Source organism: Diplotaxodon limnothrissa, linkage group LG15 (assembly GCF_057381915.1).
Source record: "Diplotaxodon limnothrissa isolate DT_005_m linkage group LG15, D_limnothrissa_male_GT1.1, whole genome shotgun sequence".
Classification (NCBI taxonomy): domain Eukaryota; kingdom Metazoa; phylum Chordata; class Actinopteri; order Cichliformes; family Cichlidae; genus Diplotaxodon; species Diplotaxodon limnothrissa.
In genome coordinates this window covers 45,233,836-45,258,835 of record NC_140610.1, presented here as the reverse complement: position 1 = coordinate 45,258,835, position 25,000 = coordinate 45,233,836, and the positions used below count along the sequence as shown (strand labels likewise).

At 42.9% G+C, this 25,000-nt stretch overlaps 1 protein-coding gene across 1 annotated transcript in view; it reads left to right on the top strand.

Moving 5' to 3' along the window:
- The window catches only part of LOC146618145 (cadherin-2-like), a 116,399-nt gene that overhangs the window by 37,203 nt on the left and 54,196 nt on the right, over positions 1 to 25,000 (top strand). Inside the window, exon 3 of the mRNA XM_085373302.1 lies at positions 21,486 to 21,706. Coding sequence (XP_085229428.1) covers positions 21,486 to 21,706 — 221 coding nt within the window. The remainder of the gene's footprint in view (positions 1 to 21,485; positions 21,707 to 25,000) is intronic.

Sequence of the window (25,000 nt, the reverse complement as noted above, 5' to 3'; positions counted from 1 at the left end):
AGTACTTAGCATAAATATTAAGCAACCTAACTAATAGGGTTCCAACTCCCAGCAACAACAAAAATAAATAAATAAAAAATAGGGAACCACCCCTCACGCTCCACCTCATGATGCTTAATCGACGTAATCAACCTTTTGATGCAGTGCACAGAAAATGCACAGAAATCAATTATTTTTCAAGAAATATTAAATAGATTCAACATCTTTCTTCAACAAAATTGCAGACTGCACAGATGGTACCTTCCCAAAGGAAAAAGTACTATAGCTTACTAGGGTATATATATTAGACTTAATAGTCACTATATACAGTAATTGACTTCTATTCATTTTACATCAGATTAAAACTTTGGGTGTCAGATAATTATTTATTAAAAGCTCGACATTTTAAATGAGAATAAGAAAGAAAAGTATGTCTTTGTGCCCCCTTTTCCCTGTTCATGCCCTATCGGCCCCCCTGGCTAAACTTTGCTAGATCCGCCCCTGCACAGTTACCAGCGTCAGCTGTAGAAAAAGATCCTGGTGTAGAAATTAATATTAAATAAATTCTAACAACAGCTGATCAAGCTTAAACGTGCTGCTGTTGTTCAGCCGCTGGTTTCCTCTTTCTGGTGCAAAGTGGACCAAAAACAAACAACAGAGACGGACTCGCGACAGAAAAGCCGATCAGCTGATCATTAAGCAGTTTCATGATTGAAGTAGCAGCAAGAAGAGGCAGTCGCTTGTTAAGCTTAACGCAGGAATGCTTTACAAACATTCAGAGATGGACTTACACACTTGCTTTACTTCTCTCGGGGATAACTTTGTCGGAGATGAAATGCCAGGTTGCTAGCGAAGCTCCACATGCTATCCAGACCACCGACAGGTCCCGCATGCCACAGCTGCTCTATCACGTGATGCATACTGCTCCGACGTGCTAACGTTCTGAGGTGAGTTACGGCGTGTCGCAAGTTTTGTGAGGTGCTTTCGTGATATTTGATGGATCGGATTACATTTTTTATTTTTCTCCGATATCCGATCCAGTAATTTAGGTCAGTATCAGACCGATACGTAATATCGGATCGGTCCATCTCTAGTTTACGCTGGTTCTCTCCGGACACAGGCTCCTCCCACAGGCCAAAGACGTGCGATTTGTGGGATTAGTTGGCAACCTGGCAGGGTGTGCCCGCCCCTCGCCCTGTGGTTGCTGGGATAGGCGCCAGCGACCCTCACAAGGATAAGTGGAAGAGAATGGATGGAAAAGCGAAGAAGCTGATAGAATTATTCATTTATACCCCTGGGAGAGCGCTTAGATCAGCAGGCCAAATGCTCCTGGTGCGACCTAGATCTCGGCTCAAGACCAGATGTGACCGCGTGTTCGCCGCTGTCGCACCCTACCTCTGGAATAACCTCCCTCTAGCTATTCGGGCGTCTGATTCAATTCAATCTTTTAAATCTCGATTAAAAGCATTTGTTTAGCCTTGCTTTCCCCGCCTCCTCGAGCCCGCATTTTTGGTGTACTGTAAGTTATCTTTTTCGCTTTATTAATATTTATAATGTTTGAACCTTCAGCCTTTCGGGTTGTGCCTACTATACCTGGTGTATTATTGGTTAGTTATGTCACTCGCCTGTTAGTATATTTTATTTGTATTTGTATTTATTATTGCTCTAACTCGTTCTGTGAAGCACTTTGGCATACCTGTGGTTTTTTAAATGTGCTATATAAATAAAATTGTATTGTAAGAACGTGAAAGGAAAGGCAGGACTCGTGGTCCGGATGATGGACATCATGTGGCAAACATGGTGGAGGCAATGTGACGATATGTGAATTTACTAATGGAGCGGGGTCACCTGCTGTATTTTGGGGTTGACTCACAGTTCAGTTTAATAAGGACCCAAACATACTGTGAAAGCAAGCCAAGAGCTTCTTAAGCTATGTAAGCAATAGCTTTATTTGTTTAAGGCCAAGTCTGACGGATGACGGAGTTAATGTTGGATGATTCATGATAATAACAACTGCATTGTTTTTCTTGGCCTTAGTGCATTAATTATCCTGTAATCTGGTTGTGTTCTCAGCCACGCGGGATTTCTTCTTGTTTAACATCATTTGTGGTAAATTAGAAGTTTTTCCAAACAACGAGTGATGGTCTACTTCAAGGGATAATCTCGTCCCTTTCTGTTGTGCCAGATATTTTAATTTTGTCTATCTTTCTTTGAACACTACATGTAGGGAACTTCATGCTGTGCAGTGCAGGGAACAGCTGTAATTGGCAAACGCAGGCATGTGGTCAGGTGCTGATTTGCTTTTGCTGTGGGTACTGTTGGTGGAGAGCACATTTTCACTATCATTTAACTGCGTGACGCTAACATTGTGATCCAGATTAAAAGCACTCATCAGGGGACATTTTATATTTCCATGTAAATAACCAACAATACTGGAGAGAGAGTCCAGATGTTACCTGTGAGTAACCACGTGACGACGAACTCACTTTTAAATATGAATCCTGGACCAGGCTCAGGGAGTGGCAGCCATCTGCCGTTACCTGTGTGTGGTGAGAAGGAAAAGCAGTGGACCTGAATAAAGCCAGGAAGTATGATCTGAACTAGTATGTTCAAAAGAAACGGATCATGAAGAATCTGATCAACAACGAGTTTTAAAATATTTGAACCATGAAATATTAAGCTGTGGCATTTAGCCCTAATAAACACGAGTCTAAATCACCTGTTGTCTCATTAAAACAAAAAGATTACCGATATGAGTAAATGTAACCATTTTTAGGCAGTTTCTATATCTATATGTCTGTGTATATGTCTATGTATGAAAACTGTGTCATTTTATAGCAAAAGGGTGGCAGTCATTATAGTCCACTAAGGTAAATATGCTTGAGGATGAGTGTGCATGTCCCCACTATCTCCAGTGACTCTCCAGTGTTTGTCCCGACGCTGCAGCCACTCGTCCGTGCTCCGGTTTATTAGAAACGAGAGGCCGAGTGGGTGGATCAGCCTGAACAGGGCTGCGTGTTCTGCTTTAAGCCACTCGGCTAATCTGTCTGTTTGCATTTCTAATTTGTGTGTGCGTGTGTGTCTGATCAATGCAGGCACTGATCACAGCCTTCACATGGAGAGTTCATGTGATCGCTGGTTTGGTTTTGTCTCAGTCGACACACAGCAGAGCTGAGCCACCTCTGTTTAAACTGAATCACAATAAAAAGAACGAAGGACCTGAAGACGAGCAAATGGTCCTGACTCACTGTTGAAGGCAGTGAAAACACCTGTAAAGCACAATGACAGCAGATGATTAATATGATTCAGCTTCAGAGTAATTGGTTTTCCTGTTGTGCTGTTATAAATGGACAGTTCCTGGAATCGCTCTATTACAAACGAATTGGAAAACACACTCTCTGACCGCAGGTCCAGTGACCAGCCTGATTTCTCCCGAGGCTATTTTGTGGTTCCATCCTGGCGCTGTTACAATTAAATAAAGCAGCATAATGAAGTAAATCTCATTTAGCTGTGAGAGTCCACCAAGACAATCAGCAGTTGTCGCAGATTTGCGCTACAGATATCGATTGTCTGTCCAACACTGTAGGAATAACAGATGGGAGCTCTGGTTAAGATGAGGCTTTCCTTAAACCACTTCACTCTGCAGCAAGCTCTCCTCATTTCACTCAGTGTGTGCCTGTGTGTGAATGATGGAAAAGCCACCGTAAAGCAGATTTATATCACAGTCATAAAGCTGATTTATATCAGTGAACAAGTCAGCGATTGAGTGTTAGTGTTAATTTATGCTAATGCACCACTGCAGAATTCACTAACAGGGCTCGCAAAATTTCAAACCCCTGGTAGCCCTTCGGGCAGGCACTCTTCAGTTTTTGGTAGCCCAAAATAAATTTAAGTAGCCCGAAAAAAAAGAGAACAATGTTTTGAAAGAGACAATGATGTTTTGTTTCATTTACAATATTATATACTAAATTATATTGTAAAGGAAACAAAACATAAATCAAAAAAATGTTCAAACACAAATTACAACAACTGTATAAAAATTCCAATCAACTCAAATTGGTTCTAATTGAACAGTCTGCTGTTTGGACTGAGCCCTCCTCACCTCCCAGCCTTATATATTAAGAACATATCGTATTTTCCGCACTATAAGGCGCACTTAAAATCCTTTAATTTTCTCAAAAATCATCAGTGCGTCTTATGTATGAATTCTGTTTGTGCTTACTGACCTCGAACCGATTTTATGTGGTACACGGCGCTCAAAACTGTCAAAAATGTTTTAGTCTGACTTTGCTGAGCTACGAAGCCGCACCGCTTGATGGATTGTAGGAGCATTACAGCTACCGTACTCGGGAGCCTCGTGGAGTAATCTGGGTCCTAAACTCCGTCCTTTTCAGGTCCCAAACTCAAACGAACACTGCAGCATCACTGAGAGTTAGAACCTAAATTCTTTCATCTTTAATAAAATCATCAGCGTTGCTGCTTTACCAGGTGTAACAATTAAGTTTAACATCCAGGCATCCATGAAAACAGGATTTATTTATTTATTTATTTATTTTATTCAACAGAGTTAGAAGTTAGCAGGACGTTAGCTCGCTAGCTTCCACCTAAACATGATATAGCATGTTCTGACTGAGAGATTTCTGAATAAATTCAAACGTACAGCTCTGCTATCACTTCCAACATAAATGAAGACAGAAAACTAAACAGCAGTGACGTTTGTAGGGTTACTGAAGTTGGGCTAGCTGCTATATAATGATGTGCTACGTGATCACTAGCCACACAGCTATGTTAGCATAAACACAGTGAAGCTGGAGGATGAAGCTAACTTTTTTCCACTCGATAAAAGTTAACCTGAGGGTTCCTGATAGTTAGAGACAAATGCAATCGCATGGCAGGATGCTGTAAATGGACCAAACTTCAGTCAGGAGAACAACTGAGATAATCCATCCACAATACGAGGTTAGTCATTAATATACTGCAACAACATGGGAACAGAGCAGCTGCCAGAGGATTCAGCATTAATGAATCAATGGTACAGAGGAGGAGGAAGCAAGATTTAGTTGAGTAAAGTTTGACTTATCTGACTGTTTTGTTTCGCTTAATGCGCCTTATGGTCTGAAAAATACGGTATTATGTATATTATTTTCTTCGACTCCAAGTACCCAAGGAAGCACAGTGCAGGGAACAAACTGCACATGGCAGCTTCAGTAATCCCATGCTGGAAAAAGCACCTGGCTTTACAATTTTGTAACCCATTGGCTAACTTAGCCTCTGGGAGCAATGGCCAATTTATCAGGTCTTCTGTTGGAGCCAGCAGATATTCAGGGCAAGATTTCAGCACACACTTCCCCCATTACCCCCGAATACAAACGTTAAATGGTAAATGGCCTGCATTTGTATAGCGCTTTTCTAGTCCCTAAGGACCCTAAAGCGCTTCACACTACATTCAGTCATTCACCCATTCATTCACACACTGGTGATGGCAGCTACATTGTAGCCACAGCTGTCCTGGGGCGCACTGACAGAGGCGAGGCTGCCGGACACTGGCGCCACCGGGCCCTCTGACCACCACCAGTAGGCAAACACGGGGTTAGTATCTTGCTCAAGGATATTTGGCAGCCAGGAGGCAGCCTGAGATCGAACCACCGACCTTCTGATTAGTGGCTGACCTGCTCTGCCACCTGAGCTACAGCCAGAGTAGTAGCATGCAGAGTAGTACAAAAATGAACCTAATTCCTAAAAATGTGGGGTTTTGGTGCCCCTAGGTGTCTCCATCCCAAAGGCCAGTTCTGTTTGTATGCTAACAAAGCCTCGATGATGCAGTTTAAGACCAAGCCTTTAACCCCCCCACCACCAACAAAACACTGGATTTAAAAAAATTGGCTTGACCCCCAAGGAAAGGTGTTCAGATCCAGAACACCAGCAGTAACAGAATCAAGAAAAGACAGCACGCTGGTGTAAGAGATGGGATTGTTACCAAACATACAGTACAGACAGATACAGGAATTAGCTTCAGTATGGTATAGCTATCTCAGGGGCCTATGATGTGAGAGGCATTTAGACACCGTTTCTGAATTTTAACATGAAAAGAATACACAAAGCCAGCATACATCGCCCACTGTTTAAATGAGAGAACAGAGAAAACATGACTGAAAGCTAGAAATATAAATCCTTTCATGTAAGGATGCCAGAACAAAACCCTTTCATTACATTAAGCATACTGCAGTTGCTTTACAGCATCCAAACTGATTAAAAATGTATGAAGAGCAGCGACAGAAAACAGGCCGGCTTCTTTGTAAAGCTGCCTGTTTGCTGGACTGCAGCCATGTGTGAAGTGTGTTTAAGGAGAGATTTTTCCCTTCAACACATATCCGAGTGCATCGAGTCAGCCAGCTGTTTAGCAGGAAGACATGGTGGGTCAGTAAATGGAAGGTCCTGTGAACAGCAGGTGATGATAGTGGTTGAGCCGCGGCCTCTCAGAGGCTGCAGCTCTTATTGCCTGGTGATTCATCCATCAGCCCGGTGCTCTCTTCACATGGTAATACCCTGACAGAGTGTGTAATGCAGGTATGGGACCACAGAGTGATGACTGCTTTTGTCTGACTAGCGGCTCAGCATTCACTCACTCTGTGTGTTTATTAGCAACTTATTGGCCTTTCAGAGCTGGAGCTGATTGATTTTGCACGCTTCTCCTAGCAGCTTCTGTCTGGGGGGGGCGGGGCTGTGTCACTCAGTCCCACCCCTAGAGGAAAAAGGAAAGCACTGCGTACATTCAAATAAGCTATTTTGCTTATGAAGGCTTCTAGCTGGGAGAAGTGAGCCAGAAGTAGCTCCATGGCAGCCATAATAAGAGCTGTTTGAATTGTCCAAATGCTTTGGAAACGAGTGACAGTGCTTCCTTTTTTTACCTCCTATAACTCAGAGCACACTGGAGCATCTTTTGTCAAAGGACCATCACATATTTGCATAAGTGCTCTGACGTCTCCGAAAACGTCAGAGCACTTATGCAAATATGTGGTGTCTTGATAAACTGAGCAGATATTTGAGGTTTACACAGCTACATTCTCACCTGAAAATATGTTAAACGTTTATTTTGTGACCCAGAAAGAATAATAAGAGTAATATTAAAACTAAGTAGCTGCCGCCATTGTTGGAACCTGTAATTGGCTGGGCTGTGCTCTCAATTCTGGGATAGGTTGGGCCACAAAGGTCACACCGGACCCATCCTTCAAATCTGGGGAAGAGGAGGACGCATTTTGAGGAGTCTACGAATGTCGTTGCATTGCTGTGACGTAATCTGCCTACAAATGCAGCCTCAGCAGGATGCAGCCTATGAATTTGGATACGATACTTCTTCTTCTTGGGTATTTAACGGCAGCTGGCATCCTTGTAGATTCATTGCTGCCATTTACTGTTTCGGTCCGTTATACTAATGCTACTTATCCGGTTGTTCAGTCTGACGTCACTAGCCGTGTCTGGGTCTAAACTCCGCTGCAGGTCCATATATCAAACGATCACTATGGCATTACTGAGAGTTGAAAAACTGTCTAAAGTCTTTCATCTTTAATAAAATGATCAGCGTTCTGCTCTACCAGGTGTAACAATTGAGTTTAACATCCAGGCATCCATGAAAACGGAATTTATGACATTTAACGGAGTTAGAAGTTAGCAGGGAGTTAGCGCGCTAGCTTCTATCTAAATACAATATAGCATGTCCTGACTGCGGGGTTTTGGAAACAAATTAAAACGTACAGCTCTGTTATCACTTCCAGCATAAATGAAGACAGAAAACTAAACAGCAGTGACGTTTGTAGGGTTACTGAAGTTTAGCTAGCTGGTATATAATGATGTGCTACGTGACCGCTAGCAACACAGCTATGTTAGCATAATATAAACAAGCTAACTTTTTTCCCACTCGATAAAAGTTAATGTGAGTGTTCTCGGTGGTCAGGAACAAATGTAATCGCATGGCAGGATGCTGTAAAAGGACCAAACTTCAGCCAGGAGAACAACTGAGATAATCCATCCTCAATACGAGGTTAGTCATTCATGGGCTGGGCTGTAGTTACATCCTAAGGTTTTAAAAACTGAGCTTAAATAAATGATTAGCGGTAATAAAAGCCGAGGGAGGTCAACAGGGATCACTGACTGTTTTAGGAGCTTTTTGAGATCAAATAGAAGAAAATACAAAACATTAAACATGTTAACAACACAAAAGCCATATTAAACGCAGACTACTTTAGACCCGGAAGTAGGATTCGTCGCGTCATCACTGAACAACCGGATTCCTGCGTCTTTCAGGATCTTACAAAGCTTCAAACGACATGCCGACTATTAAATTAGTCATTGGCGATTTTGATAGTCGACGTAATCGTGACTAGTCAACTAATCGTGGCAGCCCTACATCCAACAATTCATGAAAATGGAAAAAGAAAATGCGCTGCTGCAAATCATTAGTAAATCTGGTCCTATATGTTCTTCTTTCAAACTCCAGTCTGTGCAATGAAGTGTTATTTTTCACAGGATGTTCTCATTTAAACGACCTGCATGAAATAACAGAGTAAGAACATTACATTGCATTTCGCAGTCCCTCTTCTGCACATTGCAGTTTCATATTGGGAGACATCCAGCGTCACATTGTTATGGAGGGTAGTGTAAGCAGTGTGATGTCATTCGGATTCTCAGCACTCCGCTTTTCTCTTTTTCAAAGTTCTTATGAGTCTTGGATGATGTTTTTTGTCGAGGTCAAGGAAAGTGGTTTGGAAAAGGAAGCCGTGTCCTAGTTAGACGACCTGAGAACCACAGAGGGAATTTTTTTTTCTGAAAACATACAAAATGAAGAAAATCAGATATTAGAGATACTTGATGTGAGATTAAATGGATACAGCAGGATTAAGCAAAAATGCAAAAACTGGAAAAAGACAATAAAAGACATGATCAAAGAGCTTACCAAAGCAGAAAGGAAAACTAGCTTGTGTAAATTAAACTAAAAGAAAGGATTAGACATAACATAAAATGAATTACTTCATCAACAATTATCACAAGAATTAACTGAGATGCTAATTTATTTTCTGAAGCTTCCAGAAGGTAGTGAATGTTCGTTCCAGATTTATACATCAGAGCAGGGCGATATGACCAACAATATTTATCACCATATACATCTGAAAATATGTGATAACGATATAACTGACCATATAATTGACATGAGACAAAATACTTTACAACTCCACAACTTTATTAGTGCAAAGCAAAAAAAAAGTATTTTCACTTAAACAAGCAGCTGTTTTTTGCATTAACGTTATATAAAAATGTAACAGTGCAAACTCCTCGCTGACAGTTTAACCAAAAGGCGTTTCCAGTGGAAACTGGCCGACATATCCTCAGCATCACCATGTATAACATCCACAACACTTAAAAAGAGGTTATACACACACAATACGGTAACATCATGTTGAAGCACAGCACGTATCACTCCGCGAGGCTCCGCCTACGATAGCCGTAATGCTCCGACAATCCATCAAGCGGTGCGGCTTCCTAGCTTAGCAAAGTCGTACTGAAACATTTGACAGATTTTCGAGCGCCGTGCACATAAAATCGTTTCGAGGTCAGTAAACACAACCAGAGTTCATACATAAGGCACACGGGATTATAAGGGGCTCTGTCGACTTTCACAAAATCAAAGGATTGATTTTAAGTGCGCCGTATTTTCCAAACAACACGGTAATAACGACGGCCCGCTAGCATGCTCTACCAAAAATAGTGCTTTGTTGTGTATCTGACGGACGAAAGCCAAACCAGTTCCACACCAGTGAAGCTGCAGCATTTTTACAAACCAGTTCTGCTTCATGGTTTCATTCAACGATCCGCTTTCACTCTTCTCGTTCTGCGTCGCCGCCATGTGCGCATGTAAACAAAGGCACTGCGCGTTTTACCCATATTCTATCGCGATATTTCATTTTCCTATCGTTGCCCAAAATGACACCGGTATTACCGTGAACGGTATGATATGGCCCAGCCCTACATCAAAGTATGCGAGGGAATTGTAGCAGCAGCCAGCTAGCAACCTAGCCAACAACGACCTGCTACTCCAAGCAGCCCCGCCTATAATTATACAAAACTTGATCCGAGGAGAACAGCCTTAGAGAGCACAGCTGTGTTTCCAGAAAGCCCCTAACAACAAACGCGACTAAAACCAAATGACTAAAATCGCAATTTTATCGTAACGTCATGTGTTGGGTGGGCTTATTAGAGTAAAGCTGATGAAGAGACGTTTTCATTTCCACTGTGCACAATAATCCACGAAGGTTTTGTATTTACACACTGTGGGTGAAATCCTCCATGTTTGGAAACTGTGGAGAAAAAGATGCGTTTAGTTATTTAAACAGGTTAATGCAGACACTTTGTTACCATTCAGTTCATTTAGATCTAGAAACTGTTCATTTTTACAGGAGATGAACCAGAATTTGGTGCATAAAAGGCCACATATCACTTTCTGATGTTTTTTGATAAGTTGTTGGCCCAGCAGGTATGGAACGCCAGGACTGCCATAATGAATTAATTAAATACACCATTAAATAATTAATTAAATGTGGCAATAATTAATTAAAATTGGAATTAATTAATTAAATAAATAGTTATGATATATGTAATTAATTAATTATTGACACATTTAATTAATTATTTATGTATTTCACGTTTTAATTAATTATTGACACATTTAATTAATTAATTATTGACACATTTAATTAATTATTTATGTATTTCACATTTTAATTAATTATTGACACATTTAATTAATTATTGACACATTTAATTAATTATTTAATGATATATTTATTTATTTCATTTTGGCAGTCCTGACGCCTGGCTCTCATCATGAAATAATTTTATCTGTCAGCCTCACCCATCAAACTCAGGGGGCGGGGTTAACGCTGATCGAGTCAAAACCATTGCTTTGGCCTGGTGGCCATTGTTTCTAGCACACAACAACCGGCATGTGGAAGCTAACAGAACTGAGCTTTGAAAAACCCTGTTTGTGTGTTACCAAATACCGTTTTAATATTTTTTTAGCCGAGAATGTAGTGGTTTAATCTTCATGTGTCTGGTCGGTTTGTCAAGATACAGCCTCTTTGCAAAAGTGTTTCGATGATTTCGGAGATGTCTGCCCAGTCTCACGGCAAAGCGTGGGATAGACCCGCTCGCCTCGCAAGCAATCCCACCGACAAAGCGCAGGCCCCGGTACACAGCTGTAGTAACCCCCGCTGACTTCTTTTACTGAGGTTATATTTATCGGTGTTTTATTTCCTGATGTTCTTATGTGTCCTACGTGTTTCAGTCGCCAATTCTGAATTATAACTAACATTAAAAACATGTTTAAGGAGGAGAGAGAGCAAATAAATCTGTTTAACATCTGATCTTTGGGTTTTTGTTCAGTAATCAGCGTGACCTGTGTATAAACGCATAAAAGAGATAACGTTGGTGTTTCCGTAATGTAGTAACTGCTGGCTTTAACTGTACAAAGGTTGTTCGACACTATGAAACACATACAGACTTCATGATGTTCGGCTAATATTTTTATTGTGAATATTAATCATGCTGACCTCGCTCTGTACACCACGCAGCGAGGTCAGCATATCCACGATATCCTCAGCTCCATGAGTTAACACAAAGTTTCCCAGCTGACTATCTAACTGCCAACTATTCCAGAGACGTGAAAATATACAGCATAAAGAAAAGTGTAAGAGACTCAGCAGCAGGTTAGAATAACAGTTATACATTTAATAAATCACCAAATGAATCCAAGAAACGAGCAAACCTGTTCCGACAATTTGAATTTGTATTCCCTCAGCTGCAGACTCGCTGCTGTTTAAATGTTTGAAAAGGAAGATTAGATATAAAAAACGTCAAACATAGACTCAGTCTGCCTTCACATTTGATATGAGGCCAGCACGTATAGTGGCCTCAGCAGGCTATTACTGAAATACACGTGCTATATCATAAACTATGATATAAACAGGGAGGTCCTATTAACATGTTTAGTTTTAAAGGACACCTTCCTGCCTTTAGTCTCATTCATGAGCAGTATTAGTTTTCTTCTAACATCCAGAAGTCTGCACAATGTGTTTCATAGTTTGTAACAAACCTTTGACAGGTAAACATAACATGACCGAAAAAAAAAAAAAAAAAAAAAAAAAAAAAAAGAGAGAGAGAGAGAGAGAGAGAGAGTTGACATAAGAAGAGAAAATGCTCTCAATTATGGAGACAGACAAATGGTTCATTTATGTTTGATGTGTGTTTATTCCTCCCTAAATATCGTCGGTGAAGTTTGCCATGCATGTCAGATTTTCCTGCGCATTTTTATACCTCTGCCAACAGAGAGAGAAAAAAATCACATTCTAACAGACAGCTGGTGCTTAGAATACAGTTGAATAACTATTAAAAAACAGATGATATTTAGATGATAGTTCAGTCTAACACATGTGCCAGTGAACCATTAAACGTCTGTGAAACTATGCAGTTATGAAACGTAACTTTAACCTCAGCCAAACCGATTTGCTCAGTTGTAAATAAAACAGCGAAGTAAACGTGACCCGACAGACAGAACCTGAGTGAATGAAGTCCAGCGTTTAACCACTGAGAGCTAAAACTCAGCTGAGGTTTGAAAGCTGTGTGCTGGTGATTGGACATCAGCCGCTGATAAAGCTGTTCGCCTATAAAGTGCTCTGTAAGGAAACGAGCTCCAGCAGCTCTGCGCTCGGGGAAAACACTATATTTACTTATCTTGTGCAGAAAAATGCGCTGACATTGCGTTATATCGAGCACCGGCTGCCCAGTTAAACTGTGACTATCACCAGGTAACTAGGCGTGTTTCTTGAATTAGCAGCAGGTGTTAAACAGCTGACAGATGAGGAGGAGGATGCATGCAGGTAAACTGAGGGTCTGTTGAGCTGATCGCTGGTTTCGTGAGAAAAATGTCAGCTCGTTCTTTATGTTACAGAAGCACAGAGACACAAGACCAGGCGGAAAGAGACGATCGTTCGGTGAAAATGAGAATCTGCGAATGCAACATGTGGAACACGGAGAGTGGAATATGTAAACAAACCGGTTAATGTACCCCCTCGGTGCACTCTGCATGCTAACTGTTAGCAGAGCTAGTGAAATCTCTGAAAACATCTGAGCACTTTTGCAAACATGTTCTATGTTGACAACCTGACCAGACATACGGCGCGACATTCGCGGCTAAAACACTGTTAAAAGTGTAGCTGGTGACAGAAAAACGGGGTATTTTAAAACTACACCACCACCATTGCTGCTTGTGATTTGATCTGCATTCTGGGATAACTGGCTGCCCCAAGTCTACACAAGCAATCGATTATCTAGGATCGACCTGTTTTGACTTACTTTGCACGGCAACCAATCAAATGTTAGAGAAGCTGCATGGGCAGCGTTAACCCCGCCCCCTGAGTTTGATGGGTGAGGCTGACAGATAAAATTATTTCATGACGAGAGCCAGGCGCCAGGACTGCCAAAATGAAATAAATAAATATATCATTAAATAATTAATTAAATGTGTCAATAATTAATTAAATGTGTCAATAATTAATTAAAATGTGAAATACATAAATAATTAATTAAATGTGTCAATAATTAATTAAAATGTGAAATACATAAATAATTAATTAAATGTGTCAATAATTAATTAATTACATGTGTCATAACTATTTATTTAATTAATTAATTCCAATTTTAATTAATTATTGACACATTTAATTAATTATTTAATGGTGTATTTAATTAATTCATTATGGCAGTCCTGGCGTTCCATAGAAGGAGCCTCTTAATTTAATTTAAATTCGTGAAACATTATGCCCTCCATATTTCCTGCCTCCATGGGCTGAGACACACACACACACACACACACACACACACACACACACACACAGCCTCAAAGTTCAGCAGTGTTTGTGAGTATTCAGCAAACAGAAAGTTACTTTGGATGATTCACTAGTGAGGATTTAATCCTGTTTGGTTTTTTGTTTGAGTTTCGTGTGTGTGTGTGTGTGTGTGTGTGTGTGTGTGTGTGTGTGTGTGTGTGTGTGTGTGTAGGTTCACATGAGCCTTCATTTGTGTGTCCTTTTTATCTCCATGTGTGTTCAGTCAGGCCGCCGTGTCACAGGTTTCTGGGTTTGACTTGTTGTTTGTTTTATCTTTAATACTTTTATGCTGAGTTTGGAACATGAAATCGTGGCTACAGCTCATCAAAGCCGGCCAAGCTCGCATTGATCATGATTGGAACGCTTTCTTAAATCAACAGTCGCAGCAGGCTGACATCAGACAGCCTGTTACACCCTGGTGCGTCTTCAGTCTAACTGGTTTCTGTAGAGCAGCGGTCTCCAACCTTTTTTGCGCCACGGACCGGTTTATGCCCGGCAATATTTTCACGGACCGGCCTTTAAGGTGTCGCGGATAAATACAACAAAATGAAACTAGTACCGGTACCGGAAAAAAGAAGATTTATTCATAACACACGTGAAAAGACCCAGGAAAAAAAGTTAACGATAAAAACGATAACAAAATAACGCTGAAAACCGATAAAAACCCTGAAAACCAGACATTTCACACCTGAGCCTCAACTCTCGCGGCCCGGTACCAAACGACTCACGGACCGGTACCGGTCCGAGGCCCGGGGGTTGGGGACCGCTGCTGTAGGGGACAGGATTTGATTTTTACTAGCAGGGGCGAGGCTAAAGGGGTGGCACTGCTCCCACTGAAACGTAATTGGCTACTCCTGGTGCACAACCCCGCACGTGTTTGTCATATCAAAGCAAAGTCCTGGTTCGTTTTTCTCTGGGAGAAACAGTGTTGTACTTCTCGGTGCATCGATATTGTTACAGGGCGGCTCTCAGTGCATGCTCATGAAGCCGTTACGTTGGTGCACCAAAGTGTTTGCTTTGGTGTTTATTTCTGATCTGACTGTTAGTCCTGCCATGCAGGATCTGAATCTTTCATCTAAAATCACAGTGGTCTCATCAGGTCTGTGTGTCCTGCAAACATGACACTAACACACTGTTTGCCTTGAACAGTCTGTGTGAACTAAAAATCAGCCCTGCTGCTGTTAATGAATAACAGTAAGCTATTAACTAACGTTTTTTAACTTTTGTAGTATTTGGACTCGTAACTCTTGTGAACTTGTGTCTTGTCAAGCTTGTAGCTGAGTTTTCTTGGTAAACGAACTTAACAGAGTTTACCAAGCCAGCTGGTTGCTAGCATCACCTGAGAGCTACGCTCTGTGAGACCGTATAAGCAGAGCAAGATGAACGGATGGTTCAAAGCGGTTTGTATCTGACTGTGTATTTAAACCCAGACAACCATCGAACGCTTTCCCTGAATGTTTAGGTAACCATATAGTAGTGCTATAATTCTTATATTACATCATTCTTTAGCTAACGATACCTGAAGCTGCATTTTTCTACTTGAACAACGTTAGTTAGGCTGGCAGACTCGGTCAGACTTCTTCTCTGTCCAATGTGTGACAGCCAGTGAAATGATTGGAGCTGCTGTGGGAGGATTTGCAGTCAGGCACACGTGTAATGAATCGCCCTCACATGCCCTGAGGCGCTTCCAGCCCTCAAACTGTTTCATTAGTGTTTGTGTCAGTGGAGAGTTTGGGGGTCCCAGTGTGGCCCAGGATGTGATTTTCCAGCGTTTCACTCTGACCCCACTAACAACCTGAGGAAAACACTGGGCTGCTGTGACTCCTAACAGAGAGTGCAGGAAATGTCCCAAACAGTACTCTGTCCTGGTGTCTCTCCCTGTGCCTCCTTGTTATTGCAGAGGAGAGTGCATGCCAGACTTTTCAGGGGTTACTACAGTTGGGATCATTTGCTTCCAGCAAAGGTATCGATTAAACGCCAGTAACGCATTGATCCTGTGTGGCACATTCAGGACTGAGAGGGGTTCTTGAGAATTATAGTAATGAACACTGCTACTCTTATTTCAGGATCAAAGTCAACATATTTTATTCAATTTAAAATGTAATCACTTTATACATGATGAACTAGCAAGCACAAATAATCATTGAAAATACAAAATAAAAGCCGAGGACTTGTGCAGCAATATTATGAACTCCAGCTGGTTAATTACAGAATTAATTATGTGCAAAGGTCAGCGAGTACTGACTTAGCAGCGGTTCCATCTCAGGGCATGCAGGGCAATCGCTTGGAGTGAGTACTGTGAATGACAGTGGTAGTTTCAGCCATCTGTGGGAGGAGCTTAGAGTGACATAAACAGGACACGACAGAAGCTGCAGAGCAGGCAGGTTCACGGCATGCTGTGGATGCTTCAGTTCAAAAAACCAAAAAACTTTGTGAAACATTATCTGCTGTTTCTGCACACCTGCAGCTTCAGGCTGCTGCTCCCTGCTGTCTATGTTGATGTTCTGTCTGAAAATAGGTGGTTGAACTGGGCAATCACCCACTGCTGCCCAGCTACATCTAAAAGCCCCACGCTTAGTTCTGCTCCAGTTCCCTCTGTGCAGTCGGAGGATGGGGGTGTTAAATCACACGGCTCTAAAATCATGTAGCAGCATGAGTGTTTGTGAGCTGGACATGGATAATGTATGAGCATTTACACCAAGCAGGTACAGACCATCAGACAGAGAGCAGAATCTCAACCACCTCAGAGGCCAACAGGAAAACAAGCTGTGATTGTCTGTCAGCTTCGTTTTCATGTTAAAGCAAGCTGCCGTTCACATAAGAAGGTTTAGATCACTAATGTCCTTAACCTTAACATTTAAATCTCAAAACAATGTACGTTTCTGTGCAAACAGAGTCGACACATTCCCAGTTTGTTCTATTTTTAGAATGTATTTCAAACTAAAAATGCAATTTTAAACCAAACCATAAAAAATGAAGCAAACGCGTATCTGTGCTAAAAACAACTAGCTGTACATAAATTGCCAGGTCGACTCATTCAGGTCTGACTGCAGCCAGCAGTCTTAAATCAAACACTTCAATAAACGGTTTTTAAAACGATGGTTTCAGCTGAAAGTTCGACGCAGGACCAAAGTACGGCTAATGCAAAATAAGTGCATCCATGTGAAGGCTTACAGAGCTGCTGCAGATGTGTGACACGTTATCTACCAATGAAGAAGAAAAATGAAGTTTCCCAAAAGTGACTCACCGCTAACTCCACTAACTCCACCCTCTGCACCGCGAGACAGACGCTCATCAAGCGGGTGGGTGAGCAATGAAGCCTTCTACTGCAGCGTTGTGGATTAACTGAAGGCCTTTCAGGGAGCTTTAAGGACAGCTGTAATTAGCGCAGTAATAACCAATGCACGGACTGCTTTGGAGCATCAGTCTGCAGGAATTCATGATTTTAGCTTGTGCAGATCAGACGAGGCCGGCCTGTTTAAATGACACATCCTGGTCAAACATGACTCCGAGGTTTTCACAGTCATACTAGAGGCAAACATGATGCCAGAGTACATCTACAGTGAAGTGTAGGAGCAGTGGCAGTCTGATGCTGGGGGATGGTTGCTGATTAAGGGTCAGGGTGAGACTCCAACTTCGGGGAAACATGAACTCTGAGACTGTTAAAAGAAACATTTTTGCCTCAAGAGCTGGGATGGACTTACTGCTGATGAAGGTTGGCACAGTTAGCTCTTAGTTTCAGTTCGGTTAAGTTCACTTTGTTGATGCTTTTTTTCCTTTTTGGTTAATGAGCCAGTTTAGTGTGAAAGCTAACATGCTGAGGGACACAGACTATCAAACACTGTAAAACTACATTTGCAGAGTATTTGTGAGAAGCTTGTTAGCGTCTCTCCTGTCTTTGTCCAATGAATCAGTTTTGTGGCTGTTTTAAGCAGCAGTTTGTCACGTTTCTGTTCTTGAAGGATCAAACATGGCGTTGAGATTTTCCTCCTCATATGTTGACCCGCAGGACTCCTGTGAGTGCATCAGCACAACTTGTCCCTTTTAAATTCAGTCCGTGTCTTTCTTTCTGATGGACATGAGACAGTGTGATAGATATTTACTGCAGTTTTCATAAAGTTTGAAAAGAATGTGCTTTAAAGCAACCGCGTTGTTGGTGAGGAGCTCGTACAGAAGATCGTTCTGCTGTTTTTAGCTTGTTTGAGTGTCAGAGACGGCTGGAGGCTGAGAAGCCTTTCATATTGTCAGGAACATGCTGTGCATTTATAACACTGACACGTGTTTGCAGTCCCATAACGATCTCACGCACAGAGAAGACTGTTTAATTCAAGCCTTCCTAGCATCTGAATGTTTTGTGGACCTGACAGTTTAAGTTTACTTTAAGATGAAGTGTTGAGCTTCGCTCTGTAAAGGCACCGATCCACGGTGTGGTGAGGCTGCTCTTCCTCTGATGGAGGGAGAAGTTTCTGCTGGACTTTCTTGGTTTTGTCCGTGGTCTCTCTACTGTCCTCTTTCCTGTCTTCTCTTTAACCTCAACCCAAAACTGGTCAAGGTCAAAACGACTCATTTAAGTCTCGTTTTTCTCCCCACCGTGATAGAGAGCGCGGCGAATCGTACTTTGGTTACTTTCTGAAGTCCCTTGAAACAAGGTTGTCATTAAACCCTGAGGACATGATAAAGCTGCATTGAGAGTTTGTATTCATTCATTGTGTTATACTCCTTTCTGCCCGGCGCAGCAGAGATGGAGCTGTTAATGGTTCATAGTTAGGAGAACAGATCAAACAGCCACAGGCTTCAGAAACACAAATGTATGTGATTCCACTCAAGCTGTATTCTAATGTGTCCGACACAACAACGAATGTTGTAAATGTTGTGGGTGCGTGCATAGATTTACCAACAGTTACTGACAGGATACAAGCAGACGCTCGTTCACGCAGTCGTCGCCGTTCCCCTGCCGCCGTCACAGCCGCCTCTCGTAGCTCTCATCGGTTGCTATTTTTCGCTCGTCGTCAGTGCGTCAAACACCTTCTACCTCTAACACCAGTAAAAATAAAACGTGTTTCTGTCAGCTGAGAAGTGAATTAATTAACAGTGAATGTGAAATATAAGCTGCATATTTTGCTCCATGTCACACACAGATTTGTCTAATGTTCTAACTTCATACACTGAGGACTGTTGGGTAGGAACTCCTAAACTTTGATAGAAATTAAAAAAACTCAGTGAATTTTTAATGCATTTACCTCACAGCAGGGAAGCAGATCAGTATTTTACTGAGGCATGAACTCTACTGAAGTTAGTGATCCCCTGACTTTTCCTTCAGGGCTACCAGCGAGTCTCCCCATCAGTGTCTGTGTTTGTTCACTGGCAGAGCCGAGCGGAGGTTCGAAGAGTCTCCAGCCCCACAGACCTGCTGATGAGTCTCATTGATAATCCAAGACAGTGCAGGGCACTGACGTTAGTCAGCTGCACTGATTGTCACTGTAACCTGTGAGAAAGGAAATGAAATCAGTGCTGATTATGGCTGGACGAGAGCCACAACCTGCCTGGTGCCTGGTGAATGAGCTCCACATCCTGGTGTCTGTTACGGAGACGCTGCTCTATAAAAGCAGTCGGGTCTTCTTTGGCTCACCGTGTTCTCACGTCGAAGCTACAAAACTTTACATTGCAGTTGGAACAATGTAGCAACTTTCACATGTTGACAGTTGAACATAATTGAACGATTCTGCTTTGTTTACATTTTCCCAGAGATGCTTTGTGATTACCCTCCAACAGTGACACACGCACTTTATTCCTGGCAGATGGTTGATGCGCTTTAACCCACGAGGCAGTAAAGCAGCTCCACGTTCTTCTTTCCAGATGATTTTTGAGGAAATGTAATAAAATGTGTTTGTGACGGGATTAAACAAGCAGTTTAAAAAGGCCGGCTTGGACCATGTTCCATCATTAGCAGAAACGTGAGTCATTAAAAGTGTGTAACGCTGACTTGACTGAAGATATCACAGAAACTTTGTTGTGGGAGAGGCAAACAACATTTCACATCAACACATTTCTGTGTTATCACATTCCTTCTCTCCACCGGCCTGTTTGGCTTCTCAGTGCTTGTCAGAAGCAGCGTTTGGACAGAAACAAAGCCTCAGCCCCCCCTCTCCCCCAGCTGGGGTGGAAGAAGCTGTTCTGGATGCACTGACTTGTTGTTAATGTGCAAGCTGTGATGAGCTGACATTTGCCATTGATAGCTTTGTTCCGCATGAGTGTGCTGTGTCTGCTCACGTCACACTGTCAACAGAGTTGCACTGATTTCTGGCTAAATGCAGTCACAGCATTGCGCGCCTCCCCCGGGCATCACAGAAGCCATTTCCTCTGCGAAGGTGCGCTAAAGCTGGCAAGCACACAAAGAGGAGAGCGTTGCATGGTCTTCCTGCAGAAAGCTGCTCCCATCTCTGCTTTACTCCTGCAAATCTCATCTTCAGCTTTGGGATTTACAGGCTGGATAAACTCTCGGGCCAGGTCCACCAGTCTCTCCTCAAACGCTCATCTAAATGCGACTCAGGTTTCACATCAATTTACTCCGTTACTTTTTTCTTCTCTGAAATTCTCCTTAAGCGGCTTTGAAGAAAAAAGCCACTGTGATTGGTTGTGTCCAGGTTTCATCGAGTGTTGAGTTGTTAATACTTACGAAGACAGCATAATTGGGATAAAACATTCCCTTTGTGCATTAGTTTCAGCTCTCCCGTTATAGATCAAGCCTTCTCGTTCACAGTGTCGCACGCCGGCTCTTCTCTAAAAGTCACAGTTTAGTTTAACTTGAGCCCAGCTGATGGAAGGAGAGCCAACAAGCTTTATCACGAAGGAGCAAAAGTTTTAAAAGCTATTTGGAGGTGAGATTGTGGGCACGGCAGGCTAACTGATGTTGTCTGTTGGTTGCTGGCTGCAGCTCTGCATCGCCCTGCCTGTGGAAACCATTCAGGTCCTCAAAGGGTGCCAGGCCAGTGCTGCATAAGCCTCGTGTTGCTCCTTTCTGCACCCACAGACATCTAAAGCTGGGGGCCTGCAGGGACCAGCAGGGGCCCTCGGCAGACGAGCTTCATGACCACAGATCCTCCCCAGTCTGAGGCGTCTTCTTTCCCACAGATTACAGTATCGACATCGCTGATTACATGTGCTGTCATAATTAAGCAGCTCTGGTGTGAATGTGCAGCAAAATGCACAAATGTCATATAGACAAAGCAGAAAGTATAACTGATTAATAAAATATCACCTGTTTCACGCACAGTGTAGACAGCAGTTATTAACGAGCAGTGAAATTCTGACAGCCCCACACTGGACGAGAAAAGTGTGTCGCTGTGTCAGCACATGAGTTATTCATGCTGTTCGTCTGAATACAGATAAAACGGTCACAGTGAAAAGCCTGAATTTCAGCAAAAACTAAGGAAAGTTTTGGAGATAAAACCGTCTGTGACGTCTGTACAGGACGAGCTGTTTCAGTGGGACAAAAGCTGCTGCAGAGAAACAAACGTTTGTCTTGGCCTGCACGCATCGCTGATGCCGGTGTCTGTCTTCTCTCTTCAACAGTGAGCTTCCTGGACTGCGGCGGGGGGGAAGTCTGGTTCCAGGTTGAAGATAAACATGATTTCAGTGTGAATGAGGACGGTGGGGTCTACGCCCTGCACCACCTAAACCTGCTGGGAAAGGAGAAGGCTGTGCTGGTCTACGCCCATGACCTGCACACGAAACAGGTCTGGAAGGCCAGAATTCATCTCCGTGTTCATCCGAGCAACAGCACTCAAACGGAGGTAAAAGCATTCAAAGGCCTTCTTAAAACTTTACAGTTTTCATGTTTTTGATATTCTCATATTTGTCTTATATTTTGATAAGAGACAGGCCGACTCATCTGACTGTACAGACTCATGAGGAACGCTGTTAGCCAGTTATGAAGACGGGAGCTGTCCATAAAGGACAAGACTATTTTTATACCAGGCTGTAAACATGTACACATGGGGCCTGACTCACGCTTGGAGCCCGTCTGTGCCAGCGTGTCACCCACAGATGAATTAGGTCTAATTAAACCAGGTAAACAAAATGTTTAGGAAACCAATAAAGGAGAAGCTCTGCTAACTGTGCAGATGATTGGTCCAGCATCACCATGACCAAGCCGAGGCAGCCCAACCGCAAAGCAATGACATGCATGCGCCTCAGCGCCGATCATCATATTAAATATACCACGTGTTTGAAGCTCGATGATCTAAGTGTATCACAGCAGGCTGACAGTCGAATCTCTAGTTTTGATTCTTTTATTGAATAGTTTGAAAGTTCTTCATCTACACAGGCAGAAAAGCAGGATCGCAGTCCCTTTTTGAATAATAATGACTTAATTAACACATTCAGAACTCGACAGTGTTAACACATACCTGTATGCACGTCTGAGGAAGCCAGCATGTGAGAGAAATCTCCCCCTTGCTTCAGCATGAACACATATAAAATCACAGCTTCTGCAGCCCAGCAGGCGTCTGAGGTTGGCCAAGTGCTGATTGCAGAGACAAAGCAAGTCAAACAGCCATCTGTTAGTTTGTTTCATGTACAACAGTGATAATAAGGCCCTCTGCATGTATTTAGACAAGGCAGCAGCTTTGATTGGCTGTTCTTATAAACAGGGCCCAGAAATAGCTGGCTGCCATATGCTTTAGCTGCTATCAGAATCACTCGCTGCAGTCGGCGAGGAGAATCGCAGAGGGTGAAAGAAGCTGTCAACAATCCTTCGTAAGGAAGACTCATGAGGACGAGCCATCACAGCTAACAGCCAGTCATTTGCCAGCAGTGTCAGCATCGAGGCCTTCAGCTGAGAGGCAGGACCGGGGTTGTTATCCAATGGAAGTGTGGAGTGAGACAAACAGGCGTCACATTTGCAGCTCGCCAGGCTCCACATGGCTGCAAATCGAGCCTTTGACCTTTGCTTGTTTTGGAAAAGTTAGACATCGCCGTGTTTAGTAATCCCTGCAACGTTACAGTAGATGTCAGAATAATCAGGGACTTAACAGGGAACAGTACTCTGTGCTGTCCACAGAGTCAGCTGTCCGACTAAGAAGGATAAGCAGCCGTATTCATTCAGGTCAGCTGACAGAGTCGAAGACGAAGTTGTGAATCAGCAGATGGGGAGGGGGGGTTACTCATCAGCATCCCTTCTTCTGTTGCTTCACCTGGAAACCTCTGCTGAATGATCATAGAAAGAGAAACCTACATCAAATATCACAGCGGTGAAAATGATGCAGAGGAACAAATTATAGAGTGACGTGTTATACAGATCTGCTCAGACAGTGGCAGACTCACACGAAGCCCGAAGAACAGCAGCTACATAAGTATCATATAAATATGCTGAATTGCACCAGTGGAGTTACAGTGTGGAATCTGAGCAGAGCACCACCCGTCCTGCTACCGTGCACCTCTCTGCCACCAGCGTCACACAGGAGGCTGTGACGGCGTGATGTCGCTGGGCGAGTGGTTGGTGAGGTTAGCCATGAATGATGCTGAGGAAGAGTGAGCAGGAACGTGGTAGATGAAGAACTGACAGGCACACAGTTGGCTGTCACACACTCACACACGCACACACACACGCACGCACACACACACACAAAAACACACACACACACTCACACACACACACACGCACACGCACGCACACGCACACAAAAACACACACACACGCACACACACACTCACAAAAACACACACACACGCACACACACACACACACACACAAAAACACACACACACGCACACACACACACACACACACAAAAACACACACACACGCACACACACACACACAAAAACACACACACACGCACACACGCACGCGCACGCACACGCACACGCACGCACACACACACACACACACACACAAAACACACACACACGTACACACACACACACGCACACACACACGCACACACACACACACACACAAAAACACACACACACGCACACACACACTCACACACACACACACGCACGCACACACACACACACACACAAAATCACACACACACGCACACACACGCACACACGCACACACACACTCACACACACACACACGCACACACACACACACACGCACACACACAAAAACATACACACACACTAGAGCAGGGCGATATGGCCAAAAATATTTATCACGATATATATTTGAAAATTTGCGATAACGATATAACCGACGATATAATTGATGCGAGACAAAATACAACTCCACAACATTACTAGCGCAAAAAGACAACCTTCCATTTATTTTCACTTAAACAAGAAGCTGGTTTTTATGTACATTAAAGCTTTATAAAAATGTAACAGTGCAAACAGGGCATTTCCAGTAGAAATGGGCTGACATATCCTGAGCATAGAGCTGGGCGATAGAACGATAACGATATGTATCGCGATATAACTTTTACTCGATAGAGAAATTAAGCTATCGCGATAGACCTCGCCGCTCTTGTCCTCTTAAAAAAATAAAAAAATAAAAAAATCAGCCAATCCAAATTCAGTAGCGCAGAGCCGAACCAATCACAGCCGCAGCGTCACGTCACGTGACTTGTAACGTACAGCACAAGTGCCAAGCCGCACGTGTGTTTGTTTGGGAAGCAGCCAGCAGGTAATGGAGGAAATGAGTGTGCCGACTAGAAAAATCAACCGAGCGTGACCGGAGAGAAAACAGATGATGGTTCCAACGCCGGAGAGATTGTCGAACGGAAGAGCCATAGAAGCTCCGTAGTGTGAAGGTATTTCGGCTATTTCAAGTCTGACAAAAAACAGAGTAGCGTGCACTGTAAATTGTGCCGAAAGCAAGTCTGGAAATACAATAAACTGGTGCATGCGTCACAGTGTGCGCCACGTTATTGTTTCGGTGAAATGAATTTCTACAATACTGTTAATTCTACTCTCTGCAGTGTTTAAATGCTTACATATACACACAGTTACTGTCCCTCCACACATACGACTCGGTTCTGCTTCTATGCCCCAGCTTTGTTTACTTTTTCCCACCGAGGCTTCTAGACTTCTGATTGGCCAACATTTCTGTACGGTTAGGAATCTAGCGCCACCTG